The sequence below is a fragment of the Oncorhynchus mykiss genome, chromosome 13 (genome assembly GCF_057628025.1).
Source record: "Oncorhynchus mykiss isolate SJ-2025 chromosome 13, ASM5762802v1, whole genome shotgun sequence".
Taxonomy (NCBI): domain Eukaryota; kingdom Metazoa; phylum Chordata; class Actinopteri; order Salmoniformes; family Salmonidae; genus Oncorhynchus; species Oncorhynchus mykiss.
The window spans coordinates 55,453,049-55,469,233 of record NC_143034.1 but is presented as its reverse complement, the minus strand read 5'-3'; the positions used below and the strand labels follow the sequence as shown (position 1 = coordinate 55,469,233).

At 46.9% G+C, this 16,185-nt stretch overlaps 1 protein-coding gene across 11 annotated transcripts in view; it reads left to right on the top strand.

Moving 5' to 3' along the window:
* The window catches only part of caskin2b (CASK interacting protein 2b), a 90,794-nt gene that overhangs the window by 43,626 nt on the left and 30,983 nt on the right, over nt 1-16,185 (top strand). For all 11 annotated transcript variants that reach the window (XM_090196818.1, XM_090196817.1, XM_090196816.1 and 8 more), the window contains exons 4-7: nt 7,965-8,062; nt 11,738-11,883; nt 13,301-13,396; nt 15,224-15,354. In XM_090196818.1, the coding sequence (XP_090052944.1) occupies nt 7,965-8,062; nt 11,738-11,883; nt 13,301-13,396; nt 15,224-15,354 (471 nt within the window). The remainder of the gene's footprint in view (nt 1-7,964; nt 8,063-11,737; nt 11,884-13,300; nt 13,397-15,223; nt 15,355-16,185) is intronic.

The window sequence follows — 16,185 nt, the reverse complement described above, 5'->3', positions numbered from 1 at the left end:
CACCCTGTACCATTGACACCAGGCAGGGTGGGGCCATGGACCCATACTGTTTATGCTAAATCCGGACTCTGTCATCAGCATGACGCAATAGGAACCGGGATTCGTCAGACCAGGCAATGTTTTGTGTTGGTGAAGGCGTGCCCACTGGAGCCGCGTCATCTTGTTTTTAGCTGATAGAAGTAGAGCCCTCTGTGGTCGTCTGCTGCAATAGCCCATCAGTGACAAGGACCGACGAGTTGTGCGTTCCGAGATGCTGTTCTACACACCACTGTTGTACTGCGCCGCTATAAGCCTGTTGGCACAATTCTTTCCATTTTTGCCCACTGCTGTTGACTGGGTGTTCTTTGTTTGTCTCACCATTCTCTGTAAACCCTAGACACTGTTGTGTGTGAAAAGCCCAGAAGGGTGGCAGTTTCTGAGAGACTGGAACTGATGTGCCTGGTACCACCGATCATACCACACTCTGGCTTAGGTCCCTTTTACCCATTCTAACGTTTAATCGAGCAGTTACTGAATTCCTTGGTGCCTGTCTGCCTGCTTTATAAAGTAATCCACAGCCACGTGACTCACTGTCTGTAGGAGAGGGGTGGTGTACCTAATAAACTGTCCAACTGGTCAGCTCACGCAACTGTTATTAAGATGTGTGAGGCTGTGAGAGTGTGCTTGGCGCCCATTCATCCCATTTCCGTAGACTATTTGCCCTCTCTCCGTGTATGTGCTAGCATGCATGAGAGAAAGAGATTGTGTGTGTGTGTGTGTGTGTGTGTGTGTGTGTGTGTGTGTGTGTGTGTGTGTGTGTGTGTGTGTGTGTGTGTGTGTGTGTGTCAGAGAAAGGCATACTGAACAAACACTGGTGCTGTAATATTAAAGGGTCTCTTTTCTGCAACCTTGTGAGACAAATTAGTATTTGAGTCTCCATTAACTTTTCCAGCTTTTGGTCTGTGTTTGGGGTGCAGTTTCCATGGAGAGCAGCACTGGAATGGCCTGGGCTGAATGGCTGTGCCTGTCTGTGGGGGACTGGTTGGATCCCTGGCCTGTGTGTCTGCGTGTCCACAGAGGGCAGTACTGCCAGGACCCGTCAACACACCCCTGTCATCTGAAGCAATGGAGGGAAAGAACCAACCCTGGCAGGAGAGAACTATACACTACTAACTCTCCCTCTGAGAGCTGGACAAAAAGCCTGCTCTGTTTCCAAACTACCATAGAAGCTGACATCCATGCATGCATGTTAGAAGGGTATGTCAACACAGCTCCCTGTGGGAGGAAGGTGTGCGTGTGTGTGTGTGTGTGTGTGTGAGAGAAAGACTGTATATTTAAGAGAATGAAACAGTGTGTCTGAACCTGCGCTCGTAAAAACTCCCTGTAATGTTTTCATTCAGACGGCTTGTACTGTCATATAAAATCCATTGACTTATAAAGGAACATAGGAAAGATACCAAAGGCTTCCAAAAAAGACCTCACCATTGAAATGTATCTAAAAGTGACGTCTTAGTTCCCGTGTTTCCGAGCCATTTCATTGGCTCTACTACTATACTACACAGAGCTATAGGGCCCACCTGCATTGATGCTGAGCCTCGATGACCAAGGCCAGGCCACTCTGTTTGCTGAAACGATTAGCACACAGCCCAGATTGGAAGGAAGTTATTAGCCTCTGACCTCTCAGTCAGTCAGTCAGCCAGCCAGCCAGTCAGATAGACAGAGCGATACTAGACTGGCCAGGTCACCTTGGGGAATGTGACACTATCAGCAGGAATGTCATTTGACAGGATGGTGCCTTGGCTCTGAGAGGCTGTAACTCTCTCACTGTCCCTGGTCTGGCTGGGAAGCAGTGTGGAGTTCTGTCTGTCTGTCTGTCTGTCTGTCTGTCTGTCTGTCTGTCTGTCTGTCTGTCTGATATACTTCTCCAGTCGGCAGGGATGACAGCACTCCAACCTGGTACTCAGGGGCCTGATTGGAGACAGGTCAGACCCTCTCCATCTCCCTCCATAAATATCTCTCTCATCCTCTCTTTCTGTCTCTCCTTCCCTCTCTCTTTCTTTCATTGGAGTGGTGTGCTAGAGTGATAAGGTAAGAGGTGTCCCTGTTCTCTTCTAGAGAGGGGAAGAGGGGGAGACGGTGGGGTTGACAAGAGGAGAGACCTGCGTGCTTTGAACACAGAGCCTTTTCAAGGGCCTTTCTCTCTTCTGGACTCTCACGTTCTGCCAGGGGGAGAACAGGAGAGAGAATGGAAGGGAAGGACAGAGGAGGGATTGTGTACCTCCGGCCTCTCACCTCCCTCTCTCCCTCTCCTGACGTCCCTCTTTCATGGCTGGGCTCTGTGTAAAGCCCCTGGCCCCCGAGTGACTTAATACATCCCCACCCCATGGCCCAAATAAACCCTGCTGCATTAGGGTAGGAAACCAAGCTCTACCTCAGAGGATAGAGGCAGGATTCACTGGGTTAAGATGCCCTAAGGCAGGCCTAATGAGACCAACTTCACACGGGTTTCATCTAGGTTTAGAGAGATCTCAACTGAAGGTTCACGAAAGAGAGGGAAGGTGTGTGTATGTGCATATTCTGCTTGGTGTGTGACTCTCACAGAGGTGTGAAGTGTTTTCAGAAGCACAAATCAAGGGATTTGGGACGCGGTTCACCAACACTTCTGTACTCAATATTACAACATGAAAAACGGTTCGGTACTCAAATTTTGTTACTTTCGGTTCTATCAAATGTGTCTCACGTTTGGAAATGAACTAAATGTATTAAACTTAACTTGGGCAAATTAGTAAATGCTCTATTATCATAACACATGACCAGAATGCATCAGGGATTCGTATTCCATGCAATTTCCTGAAGAGGCAACGACAGGAATGCCCCTGTCTGTGTGCGGTGCTCGTATGTCTATCACTTTGTGTAACCATTATGGATGCTAATGATAACCGTCTGGTAGATGGAAAGCTTTTCCCAGTAGTCTATGCCTACCTGGCAGAATCAATAATTTTGCAAACTCCATCACACATGCGCTACAGAAACACCGCTAACCAAACAACAGTGCTAAGCGTCTGTACTTGAATTAAAGGGTATCTACACTAAAACATATTAACGTCTTCTGATGTGGTTTAGTCGTTGTTGTGGATTTAGAACATCTAATTTATATATTTTTTTTAAAGCCGAACAAACGGGGGAAAATCACATTCTCTCTGCTTTTTTTGCCGTGTTATCGTTTGGGTATAGAGTGTTTTTTAAATGTAACCTTTATTTAACTAGGCAAGTCAGTTATAAACAAACTCTTATTTACAATGACGGCCTACCCCGGCCAAACCCGGACGACGCTGGGCCAATTGTGCACCGCCCTATAGGACTCCCAATCACGGCCGGATGTGATACAGCCTGGAATCGAACCACTGAGATGCAGTGCCTTAGACCGCTGCACCACTCGTGATACTAAACCTGGTATCAGCATCCAAGTCAAAATTCTTGTATCGTGACAGCACTTGTGCTCATCCCTAGTCTGGACCTCAGCAGCTGGTTTTATTCACACACAAAATATCAGTTTCTTTCCCTGCATGTCTAGTCTCCCCTACTTGTGCTCTTTGTGTGAGGAAGCACTGGAGTGCAGCTCACGGTAACTCCACTATAATATGCTGACATAATGGTAAGATCAGTCTATGATACTCTATTAAATTCATTAAGAAGCCTCCAGGTAAGCCGTATTTAGTATCGCATTATCAAACCTGATACCTTTCTATTTGCGTTGTGATATGTGTAAGATACCTCCGTCTTTACAGTAGGCCTCCGTCTTTACAGTAGGCCTTTGTCTTTAGTCTGAGGTCCCTCCATAGACTTGGGACTGGAGCAAACTTGTTTCCTATCCACCAATAGACAGACATGGTTTATTTAGATTTTAGAAGCTGTCCTGATAACTAGGCTGTTTGCAGAGATGCTCCTCACACATGCATTTTTAATGTCAGATTATTTTATCACCTCTCAGTCAGGTTGCTGGATTGAACAGAGGGATTAGACTCTCTCTTCCTCCCCCTCTATCTCTCTCCTTCCCTCTCTCTTTCATTCTATTCCATTACTCTTAGAGATGATCCTGGCCCTGTCGGTTACTGTAGCCAGACACAGCAGAACCCCCCAGCCTCCCTTCACAGTACACAACTCCCTCTGGTAGAGAGACAGGAAGTGCTACATGCCCACTGAGGCACCACTTATTCCAAAACACCCTGTAGAGCTATAATACCGACTGTTTCTCTCTAGTACCGAATGTCTCTCTCTAGTACCGACTGTCTCTCACTAGTACAGACTGCCTCTCTCTAGTACCGACTGCCTCTCTCTAGTACAGACTGCCTCTCTCTAGTACAGACTGCCTCTCTCTAGTACCGACTGTCTCTCTCTAGTACAGACTGCCTCTCTCTAGTACAGACTGTCTCTCTCTAGTACCGACTGTCTCTCTAGTACCGACTGTCTCTCTCTAGTACCGACTGTCTCTCTCTAGTACCGACTGTCTCTCTCTAGTACCGACTGTCTCTCTAGTACCGACTGTCTCTCTCTAGTACCGACTGTCTCTCTAGTACCGACTGTCTCTCTCTAGTACCGACTGTCTCTCTCTAGTACCGACTGTCTCTCTCTAGTACGACTGTCTCTCTAGTACCGACTGTCTCTCTCTAGTACCGACTGTCTCTCTCTAGTACCGACCGTCTCTCTCTAGTACCGGCCGTCTCTCTCTAGTACCGGCCGTCTCTCTCTAGTACCGGCCGTCTCTCTCTAGTACCGGCCGTCTCTCTCTAGTACCGGCCGTCTCTCTCTAGTACCGGCCGTCTCTCTCTAGTACCGGCCGTCTCGCTATAGTACCGGCCGTCTCGCTATAGTACCGGCCGTCTCTCTCTAGTACCGGCCGTCTCTCTCTAGTACCGGCCGTCTCTCTATAGTACCGGCCGTCTCTCTATAGTACCGGCCGTCTCGCTATAGTACTGGCCGTCTCGTCTCTTGCTATAGTACCGGCCGTCTCTCTCTAGTACCGGCCGTCTCTCTCTAGTACCGGCCGTCTCTCTCTAGTACCGGCCGTCTTTCTCTAGTACCGGCCGTCTCGCTATAGTACCGGCCGTCTCTCTCTAGTACCGGCCATCTTTCTCTAGTACCGGCCGTCTTTCTCTAGTACCGGCCGTCTCGCTATAGTACCGGCCGTCTCGCTATAGTACCGGCCGTCTCTCTCTAGTACCGGCCGTCTCTCTCTAGTACTGGCCGTCTCTCTCTAGTACTAGCTGTCTCTCTCTAGTACTAGCTGTCTCTCTCTAGTACTAGCTGTCTCTCTAGAGTGCAGGTTAGGTGCTGTACGGTATAATATGTTCTGGCAGCTTCCTCCTTCTCTCCTCTCCATGTGGATGGTGGTGACTGCAGGCTGTGGCTGCGGCCTGGACCTGCGTGTGTGTGTGAGAGGGGAGATTTATATCTGTGGTGTTTGGACTTGACGGTGGTGCTGGAGGCAGGACTGTTACTCACCAGCCTGATGAGTTGAGTCCTTCTTCCCCTCTGAGCTGAGTCACCTCTAGAGGCCACACTTTGTGTTGGCATGTCCCGACAACACACACACATCATGGCACTCATAAAACATGATGGGGGGGGGGGGCAAATCCTCCCACCCACAGTTTGGGGGCTTTCATTTTTTATTTACTACCCCCATACCCCCCTTCCCTTTCTCCCCAAAACAGATAAAGCTGAACAACAAAGAGAGAAAAGGGGAGGAGGGGGGAGAGACTGTCTGGATGAGGATGGGGGGAGTCTGGTCTTGATTGAGACAAAGCCTCCAGCTCCATTATCTTTCCTGTTATTCATGTCTCCTGGTGTCTAGTGAATCCTAGACTACTGGCTGGCTGGCTTCTACACTACAGTACTACCCAATAACACAGCCCTCAACCCACAGCCCAGAGCAGGGTTCTGGCTGAGCCTGGATTTGCTTTATATTGTGGCCTCTTTCTACATATTGAAGAGGTTGTTTTACATTCACTTTACCATCAGATCACATGCAGATTGAATCGTCACCAGTGAGAAGATGCGTGTGTGACTAACAGCCCAGGGCTGTGGTGTGTTATTGGGTTAATGGAAGAGTACTGTCTCTCTCTCTCTCTCTCTCTCTCTCTCTCTCTCTCTCTCTCTCTCTCTCTCTATCTTTGTCTCTCTCTGTCTCTGCCTCTGTTTGCCTCTGTCGCTCTCTGTCTGTCTCTGTCTCGCTCTGTTTGTCTCTGTCTCTCTCTGTCTCGCTCTGTTTGTCTGTCTCTCTCTCTCTGTCTCTGCCTCTGTTCTGTCTCTGCCTCTGTTTTGTCTCTGTCTCTGTCTCGCTCTGTCTTTCTGTCTCTCTCTGTTTGTCTCTCTGTTTGTCTGTCTCTCTGTTTGTCTGTCTCTGTTTGTCTGTCTCTGTTTGTCTGTCTCTCTGTTTGTCTGTCTCTCTGTTTGTCTGTCTCTCTGTTTATTTGTCTGTCGCTCTCTGTTTGTCTGTCTCTCTCTGTCTCTCTCTGTTTGACTGTCTCTCTGTCGCGCTGTCTCTGTTTGTCTGTCTCTCTCTGTTTGTCTGTCTCTCTGTTTGTCTGTCTCTCTGTTTGTTTGTCTCTCTCTCTCTGTTTGTCTGTCTCTGTCTCTCTGTCTCTCTCTGTCTCTGTCTCGCTCTGTTTGTCTGTCTCTGTCTCTCTCTGTTTGTCTGTCTCTGTCTCTCTCTGTTTGTCTGTCTCTGTCTCTCTCTGTTTGTCTGTCTCTGTCTCTCTCTGTTTGTCTGTCTCTCTGTTTGTCTGTCTCTCTGTTTATTTGTCTGTCGCTCTCTGTTTGTCTGTCTCTCTCTGTCTCTCTCTGTTTGACTGTCTCTCTGTCGCGCTGTCTCTGTTTGTCTGTCTCTCTCTGTTTGTCTGTCTCTCTGTTTGTCTGTCTCTCTGTTTGTTTGTCTCTCTCTCTCTGTTTGTCTGTCTCTGTCTCTCTGTCTCTCTCTGTCTCTGTCTCGCTCTGTTTGTCTGTCTCTGTCTCTCTCTGTTTGTCTGTCTCTGTCTCTCTCTGTTTGTCTGTCTCTGTCTCTCTCTGTTTGTCTGTCTCTGTCTCTCTCTGTTTGTCTGTCTCTCTGTTTGTCTGTCTCTCTGTCGCGCTGTCTCTGTTTGTCTGTCTCTCTGTTTGTTTGTCTGTCTCTCTGTTTGTCTGTCTCTCTGTTTGTCTTTCTGTCTCTCTGTTTGTCTCTGTTTGTCTGTCTCTCTGTCGCGCTGTCTCTGTTTGTCTGTCTCTCTCTGTTTGTCTGTCTGTCTCTCTGTTTGTTTGTCTCTCTCTGTTTGTCTGTCTCTCTCTGTTTGTCTGTCTCTGTCTCTCTGTTTGTCTGTCTCTCTGTCACACTGTCTCTGTTTGTCTGTCTCTCTCTGTTTGTTTGTCTGTCTCTGTCTCTCTGTCCTTCTCTGTCTCTGTCTCTCTCTGTTTGTCTCTCTCTCTCTCTGTCTGAGTGCTGGTGGTGGGTTGTTTACTGTTGAAAGACACAAGCAATGCCGTTGGCCTCTAAGCCTCCCCATTGCCAAACAATCCCAATGCCCTCTCAATTGTGTCTTTCACTCAACTATACTATGTCTGTACTGAACTATCTCTCCAAACGTCATCTTCCCATCTCCTCTTCTCCGTTGTCTTTGTGCCTCTGTGCTATATCCCTCTGTTGTCTTCCCATCTCCTCTTCTCCGTTGTCTTTGTGCCTCTGTGCTATATCCCTCTGTTATCTTCCCATCTCCTCTTCTCCGTTGTCTTTGTGCCTCTGTGCTATATCCCTCTGTTATCTTCCCATCTCCTCTTCTCCGTTGTCTTTGTGCCTCTGTGCTATATCCCTCTGTTATCTTCCCATCTCCTCTTCTCCGTTGTCTTTGTGCCTCTGTGCTATATCCCTCTGTTATCTTCCCATCTCCTCTTCTCCGTTGTCTTTGTGCCTCTGTGCTATATCCCTCTGTCATCTTTCTGTGTGCTTTTGTCTTCAGGTTCTCAGCTCTCCACCATGCTGCTCTGACCGGAACTACAGACCTGCTGTCTGTGCTGCTGGAGGCCCAGGCCACCGTTGACATCAAGGACAGGAACGGTGAGACACAGCACTATTTATCACCTGCTCTCAGATCAGCTAGCAAAACAGCTAACACAGGTCTTAGTGAGATCATCTCAGTCAGCACAGACATTATCTCTTATGTTTTCTATCAGTGGCACACATTGTCTTGAGATTTCCTGTTAGCTGGTACATACAGCTCTCAGACCAGTTAGCAACATTTGCCTCAGTACAAACAGACTCACCTTTAATTCATATTATCTGGGATGTTTTTATTAGTGACGCACACATTGTCTTGTGATTCTACTGTATATCAGCTCGTACATTCTATTAGTTCCATCTGTGGAACACATTGTGATTTTCATATCAGCTTTCATATGGATAACCCAAAAATGTCTACTGTACTTCTGTCCCTCACTCACTCTCTGTCTGTCTTGTGTTAGTTTATATGTGTATTGTCCAGTGCCATGCAACAGTATTCACCCCCCTTGGCGTTTTTCCTATTTTGTTGCATTACAACCTGTAATTTAAATAGATTTTCTTTTGAATTTCATGTAATGGACATAAACAAAATAGTCCAAATTGGTGAAGTGAAATGAAAAAAATGACTTGTTTCGCAAAATAAAACAAAAAGAAAAAAATAAAATGGAAAAGTGGTGCGTGTATACAGTGGGGAGAACAAGTATTTGATACACTTCCGATTTTGCAGGTTTTCCTACTTACAAAGCATGTAGAGGTCTGTAATTTTTATCATAGGTACACTTCAACTGTGAGAGACTAAAACAAAAATACAGAAAATCACATTGTATGATTTTTAAGTAATTAATTTGCATTTTATTGCATGACATAAGTATTTGATACATCAGAAAAGCAGAACTTAATATTTGGTACAGAAACCTTTGTTTTCAATTACAAAGATCATACGTTTCCTGTAATTCTTGACCAGGTTTGCACACACTGCAGCAGGGATTTTGGCCCACTCCTCCATACAGACCATACAGACCTCCACCAGATCCTTCAGGTTTCGGGGCTGTCGCTGGCTAATACGGGCTTTCAGCTCCCTCCAAAGATTTTCTATTGGGTTCAGGTCTGGAGACTGGCTAGGCCACTCCGGGACCTTGAGATGCTTCTTACTGAGCCACTCCTTAGTTCCCCTGGCTGTGTGTTTCGGCTTGTTGTCATGCTACGACCCATCTTCAATGCTCTTACTGAGGGAAGGAGGTTGTTGGCCAAGATCATGCAATACATGGCCCCATCCATCCTCCCCTTAATACGGTGCAGTCGTCCTGTCCCCTTTGCAGAAAAGCATCCCCGAAGAATTATGTTTCCACCTCCATGCTTCACGGTTGGGATGGTGTTCTTGGGGTTGTACTCATCCTTCTTCTTCCTCCAAACACGGCGAGTGGAGTTTAGACCAAAAAGCTCTATTTTTTTCTCATCAGACCACATGACCTTCTCCTATTCTTCCTTTGGATCATCCAGATGGTCATTGGGAAACTTCAGACGGGCCTGGACATGCGCTGGCTTGAGCAGGGGGACCTTGCGTGCGCTGCAGGATTCATGACGGCGTAGTGTGTTACTAATGGTTTTCTTTGAGACTGTGGTCCCAGCTCTCTTCAGGTCATTGACCAAGTCCTGCCGTGTAGTTCTGGGCTGACACCTTCCTCATGATCATTGATGCCCCACGAGGTGAAATCTTGCAAGGAGCCCCCGACTGAGGCTGATTGACCGTCATCTTCTTCCATCTTCTAATAATTGAGCCAACAGTTGTTGCCTTCTCACCAACTGCTTGCCTATTGTTCTGTAGCCCATCCCAGCCTTGTGCAGGTCTACAATTTTATCCCTGATGTCCTTACACAGCTCTCTGGTCTTGGCCATTGTGGAGAGGTTGGAGTCTGTTTGATTGAAGTATGTGGACATGTGTCTTTTATACAGGTAATGAGTTCAAACAGGTGCAGTTAATACAGGTAATGAGTGGAGAACAGGAGGGCTTCTTAAAGAAAAACTAACAGGTCTGTGGGAGCTGGAATTCTTACTGGTTGGTAGGTGATCAAATACTTATGTCATGCAATAAAATGCAAACAAATTACTTAAAAATCATACAATGATTTTCTGGATTTTTATTTTGGATTCCGTCTCTCACAGTTGAAGTGTACCTATGATAAAAATTACAGACCTCTACATGCTTTGTAAGTAGGAAAACCTGCAAAATCGGCAGTGTATCGAATACTTGTTCTCCCCACTGTACATATTCACCCCTTTTGCTATGTAGCCCCTAAATAAGATCTGGTGCAACCAATTACCTTCATAAGTCACATAATTAGGTAAATAAAGTCCACCTGTGTGCAATCTAAGTGTCACATGATCACACAATCTCATTATATATTCACTGTTCTGAAAGGCCCCAGAGCCTGCAACACCACTAAGCAAGGGGCACCACCAACCAAGCGGCACTATGAAGACCAAGGATCTCTCCAAACAGATCAGGGACAAAGTTGTGGAGAAGTACAGATCAGGGTTGGGTTATAAAAAATATTAGAAACTTTGAACATCCCACGGGTACCATTAAATCCATGATTAAATAATGGGAAGGATATGGCACCACAACAAACCTGCCAAGAGAGGGCTGCCCACCAAAACTCAGAACAGGCAAAGTGGGCATTAAGCAGAGAGGCAACAAAGAGACCAAAGATAACCCTGAAGGAGCTGCGAAGCTCCACAGCGGAGATTGGAGTATCTGTCCATAGGACCACTTTAAGCCGTACACTCCACGTAGCTGGGCATTACTGAAGAGTAGCAAGAAAAAAAGCCATTGCTTGAAGAAAAAAAGAAGCAAACACGTTTGGTGTTCGCCGAACGGCATGTGGGAGACTCCCCAAATATATGGAAGAAGGTACTCTGGTCAGATGAGACTAAAATGTAGCTTTTTGGCCATCAAGGAAAACGCTACGTCTGGCGCAAACCCAACACCTCTCATCACCCGGAGAACACCATCCCCACAGTGAAGCATGGTGGTGGCAGCATCATGCTGTGGGGATATTTTTCATCGGCAGGGACTGGGAAACTGGTCAGAATTGAAGGAATGATGGGTGGCGATAAATACAGAGACATTCTTGTAGGAAACCTGTTTGTCTTCCAGAGATTTGAGACTGGGATGGAGGTTCACCTTCCAGCAGGACAATGACCCTAAGCATACTGCTAAAGCAACACTCGAGTGGTTTAAGGGGAAACATTTAAATGTCTTGGAATGGCCTAGTCAAAGCCCAGACCTCAATCCAATTGAGAATCTGTGGTATGACTTAAAGATTCCTGTACACCAGCGGAACCCATCCATGGAGCTGGAGCAGTTTTGCCTTGAAGAATGGGCAAAAATCCCAGTGGCTAGATGTGCCAAGCTTATAGAGACATACGCCAAGAGACTTGCAGCTGTAATTGCTGCAAAAGGTGGCTCTACAAAGTATTGACTTTAGGGGTGTGAATAGTTATGCACCCTCAAGTTTTCTATTATTTTGGTCTCATTTCTTGTTTGTTTCACAATAAAAAAATATTTTGCATCTTCAACGTGGTAGACATGTTGTGTAAATCAAATTATACAAACCTGCCAAATATCCATTTTAATTCCAGGTTGTAAGGCAGTAAAGTAGGAAACATGCCAAGGGGGTGAATACGTTCGCAAGCCACTGTATGTGATCATAGATGTGCTGCCTCCTGCAGGTATGCGTCCGCTCCACTATGCAGCATGGCAGGGCAAGGCTGATTCTGTCCTTATGCTGCTGCGGGCCGGAGCTGGAGTCAATGGGGTCTCACAGGATGGACACATCCCCCTGCACCTGGCCGCACAGTACGGACACTATGACGTGGTCAGTACACACACCCACACACAGACCCACAGACAGACAGACAGACAGACAGACAGACAGACAGACAGACAGACAGACAGACAGACAGACATCGTTAAGCACTGTCAACAGATATCCCCATTCTGCTGGATTGGGTGGAATGTATGCTGTTCTGTCCACAAAGCTGATGCTGGTTTACTGTGGGTCACTTATCTGAGATTTAGATGTGTGTGGTCATGTTTGGTCAGTCCACTTAAGTCTTAAACAGTAAACAAACTGTCAACAAATCACAGCCATAGCCCCAAAACAGATGTGATCTGGCAGGGGATAGAGTAGGATGAGTGGTGGTTGGTGGTACAGTCATTTAAGAGATTGAGGGGTCAGGGGATAGGTAGCAAGCTGGGAGAGGAGAGGCATGTTGGTGTGATTGGATTGGAGAGGGAGAGGGAGAGAGAAGAACGAGGCAGGATAAGGGTTATTGGATTTGTAGGGTTTGAGGGGGTAATGATGGGGTGATCAGGTTTAGGGGGGATTAGGAACCTTGTCTTTGTTACTAACCCCCGTCCGTCAGTCCGTCCCCGTCTCACCCCCTGTAGTGCTGAGTGATAAGTCGGTTTGGTTTCGGTCCGATTTATGGTTTTCGCTTTAACAACACAGAATAAAACAATGAATAAAAGTCCCATGATGATAGACGGTGCGTTTTCAGGTAGAGATACCTCGCGCAACTGCTCTAAATCGCGCGCTCCCTCTGTGTATGCCCCACACAGACGGGACAGGTATGCATGCAATGGATTATGGTCATTGTAGTTAACTACCCACATTTCCTGCGCTGAACTATGTAGAATATTGGCCTGTTGGAAACTACAACTCCCTACTACATTACACAGTTCGGCTTTGATCTGATTTATCTCTAGAGAAACTGCACATTGAGCGCAAAGAAAAAAACTAACTAAATGGAATTCAAATAATTGGGAAATAGATCAGGAACTATCCTACAAGCATTGTCAGGATGTGTTCAGGTTACGCCACATTAATTGATTTGTAAGCCTTTTAGGACCACAGTTTGTGTGAAAAGCATTTATCTGCACAGACCATGAAGTCCCATTTGATTGTAACAGCCTCCGGTCCTGTCATCTACTATGTATTCCCAGAGCAGAATGACCAGGGCTAATGGACTGTCTGTTTTCACCAAATACTCTGTGTCCTTGGATACGGCAGGCAGCACCAGGTGCTGATAGAAACATCTGACATCATCTCCCTGGCTATGTGTGTTGTAATGTTATCTGCATGACCACATCCACATAACATAACCTACTCTCCTAATGGCCCCGGTGACAGTGTATGGTATTTAATATTGTCTGTGTGTGTGTGTGTGTGTGTTAATATGTGTGTGTGTGTGTGTGTGTGTGTTGATTCCCTGTCTGTCTGTTTCTCTCAGTCTGAGATGCTGCTGCAGCACCAGTCCAACCCCTGTCTGATCAACAAAACCAAGAAGACCCCCCTAGACCTGGCCTGTGAGTTCGGTAGAGTCAAGGTAAGAGTGTGTGTGTGTTTCTCCTCCCCCACCACTGGCCCAGGCTCACAGAGACAGACAGTGATGTAACTCTTGGCCTGTGTTAGTCTAGACAGAGGTCACAGCTGGACAGATACAACCCCTCTGGATCTGGGATGGACTGCAGTGATGTAACTCATGGCCTGTGTTAGTCTAGACAGAGGTCACAGCTGGACAGATGCAACCCCTCTGGATCTGGGATGGACTGCAGTGATGTAACTCATGACCTGTGTTAGTCTAGACAGAGGTCACAGCTGGACAGATGCAACCCCTCTGGATCTGGGATGGACTGCAGTGATGTAACTCATGGCCTGTGTTAGTCTAGACAGAGGTCACAGCTGGACAGATGCAACCCCTCTGGATCTGGGATGGACTGCGTTGTCACAACTGCTCCTCTTCCATCAAATACATCTCACTTCTGCACTCTTTACTTTCTTTCTTTCTTGAGCACAGTTATTCTCACTCAATTGTCACACTCTCTCCATCTCAAATGTACATTTGGTTACTATGACTTAATGGTGAATTGGGCAGTTTAGGCCTGCATCATTAAACCAGTTTGACAATTTCAGAAACATCTCTCCCTGACCGCACAATAGGTTTGAATATGACTTTTTCAGTTCCTATAGCCATTCAAACACCACCAAGCCAATGTGAGTGTATTTCAAACTCTGTGCACTGCCTCAATCAAGGTCCCTGGTCCCAAATAGTGCTGCAGCAGCGTTTAGTTTGGATAGGACAGTGTGAAGCCGAACCAAGCCAGGGTGAAGTAATAGTACACACACACACACTCATTGGGAACGCTGCTCTCCTCTCCTACTGGGCTGGAAAGTCCCCTTGTCTTTCATGCTTATTTATCTGGATGTGGGCTGGAGAGGAAGTATTGGCAAGTCCGTCTGTAACTTCTATTACTGGAAGGTTTGCTGGGCAGCTTTGTTTGTGCTTGTGTGTTTGTTAAATGAGACTTGAGAGAGTTAGCCTGTAACTATTGTCCCCCAGGATTGATTTAGAATGGGATATCTTTAGAATGCTGACACTGGCTCCACCGTGTGTGTGTGTGTGTGTGTGTGTGTCTGTGTGTGTGTGTGTGTGTGTGTGTGTGTGTGTAGTGTGTGTGTAGTGTGTTTATGGGCATCAGCTGCTGTGTTGGGGTGCCAGGGTGTGGCGAGGCCCTCCCTATTTCTATTTCTCTCTCTCCTTCCACTCTTCCTTTCTCTCTCTCCTTTTCCCTCTCTGTCCCTTTGTGTTTCCTCCTGTCCTCTGTCCCAGACCAGTCTCCCAGCAGCAGCAGTCATTCAGTGAGTGTTGAGGTGTCATCCAGTGTGTGGGCCAGATGTGTGGGCCAGTTTATGCCACTGGGTCACTCCTGTTTTACCTCACACTCACCTGTGGGTCCTCCCATGTCAAATCACAGGACTCATAAATGTTTCAGACTTGTGTGTGTGCGTTATCCCTTGTCCTAACAGTGCATGAAATGTACATGTGTTGGTAACAGTTGAAGCCTGTACTCATCACCCTGTCTTTTCTTTATCACCCCTCCTTCTCCCCTCCCCTCTCTCGCGTTCTCTCACTCTCTCTTCTCTCTCTCGCTTTCTCTCTCTCTCTATTCTCTCTCTCTCTCTTCTCTCTCTCTCTCTCACTTTCTCTCGCTCTTTCTTCTCTCTCTCTCTCTCTCTCTCTATTCTCTCTCTCTCTCTCTCTCTCTCTCTCACTTTCTCTCGCTCTTTCTTCTCTCTCTCTCTCTCTCTCTCTCTCTCTCTCTCTCCCTCTCTCTCCTTCAATTTCCCTTTCTCCATGACTTGATGAGGTCAGGTTGCTCAGCTGTTGTTGAGCAGTAACATGGTGGTGGCTCTGTTAGAGGGTAATAGTAAGGAACCTGCAGACTCAGGCTTTAACACTCCGCTGCACCTCGCCGCACGCAACGGACACAAGGACATCATCCGGTAAGAGACTTCCTATTGTTTTTCACAATCTGAACTTGTGAAACGTACGCAAAACTCGTGTTGTGTAATAAGTGTTGTATATATCATGCATTGATGTCAAGTTTTAATGCAGATTTGTGTACACGTTTGTCAGGCTGCGATTCAGACCATAATGATTTGTGTGTACACTGCCCATTGATAGATTGATATTTTCTTGTGGGTCTTAATCCTCTGCCTGTCATTCCTCTAATTTGTCCCATACTAAATGAAAGGCTATGATTGATCATGGTTGGTCAGTACATTTTCTGTGTGATTGAACACCTACTCTGAGGTGGACAGGGGTCTGACAGGGTTAACACAGTCACTGATCTGGAACTGGTGTGCTGGGAGACTCAACAGGACAGTAAATGGTTCCCATGGGTCTACCCTCTGCCCCTCTCTCCTTCCCTCCTCCTCTTCCTCTCCACGGTACTGTGGACAAGACAAGAACCACCAGACATGGCTCTGTCTCCACACCCTCACTCTGGAACACTGTGGTGTGTGAATGTGTTTATTCTCTCTCTCAAGTGGATCTAGACAAATATTTAGTACCCCAATCTCTGCTCTGACTACCTGGGAGGCTATAAAACGGCCTGTCCAATGTCCACTCCACCAGGGGCCACAGTCCCAATCCCCTAGTACCTCTATGGAGACCTACATCAGAGTCTGTCTGGTACAGTCCAGTACCAGACACCCAGGTCACCCTGAGCCCTGCCATAGAGAAGGGGAGGAGGAGGGGGTCTACTCTGCAGCCCTGTTCCCATGTTTCACTGACAGCTGCAGCAGTCTGTCACCAGGCTGAGAGAGCGAGAG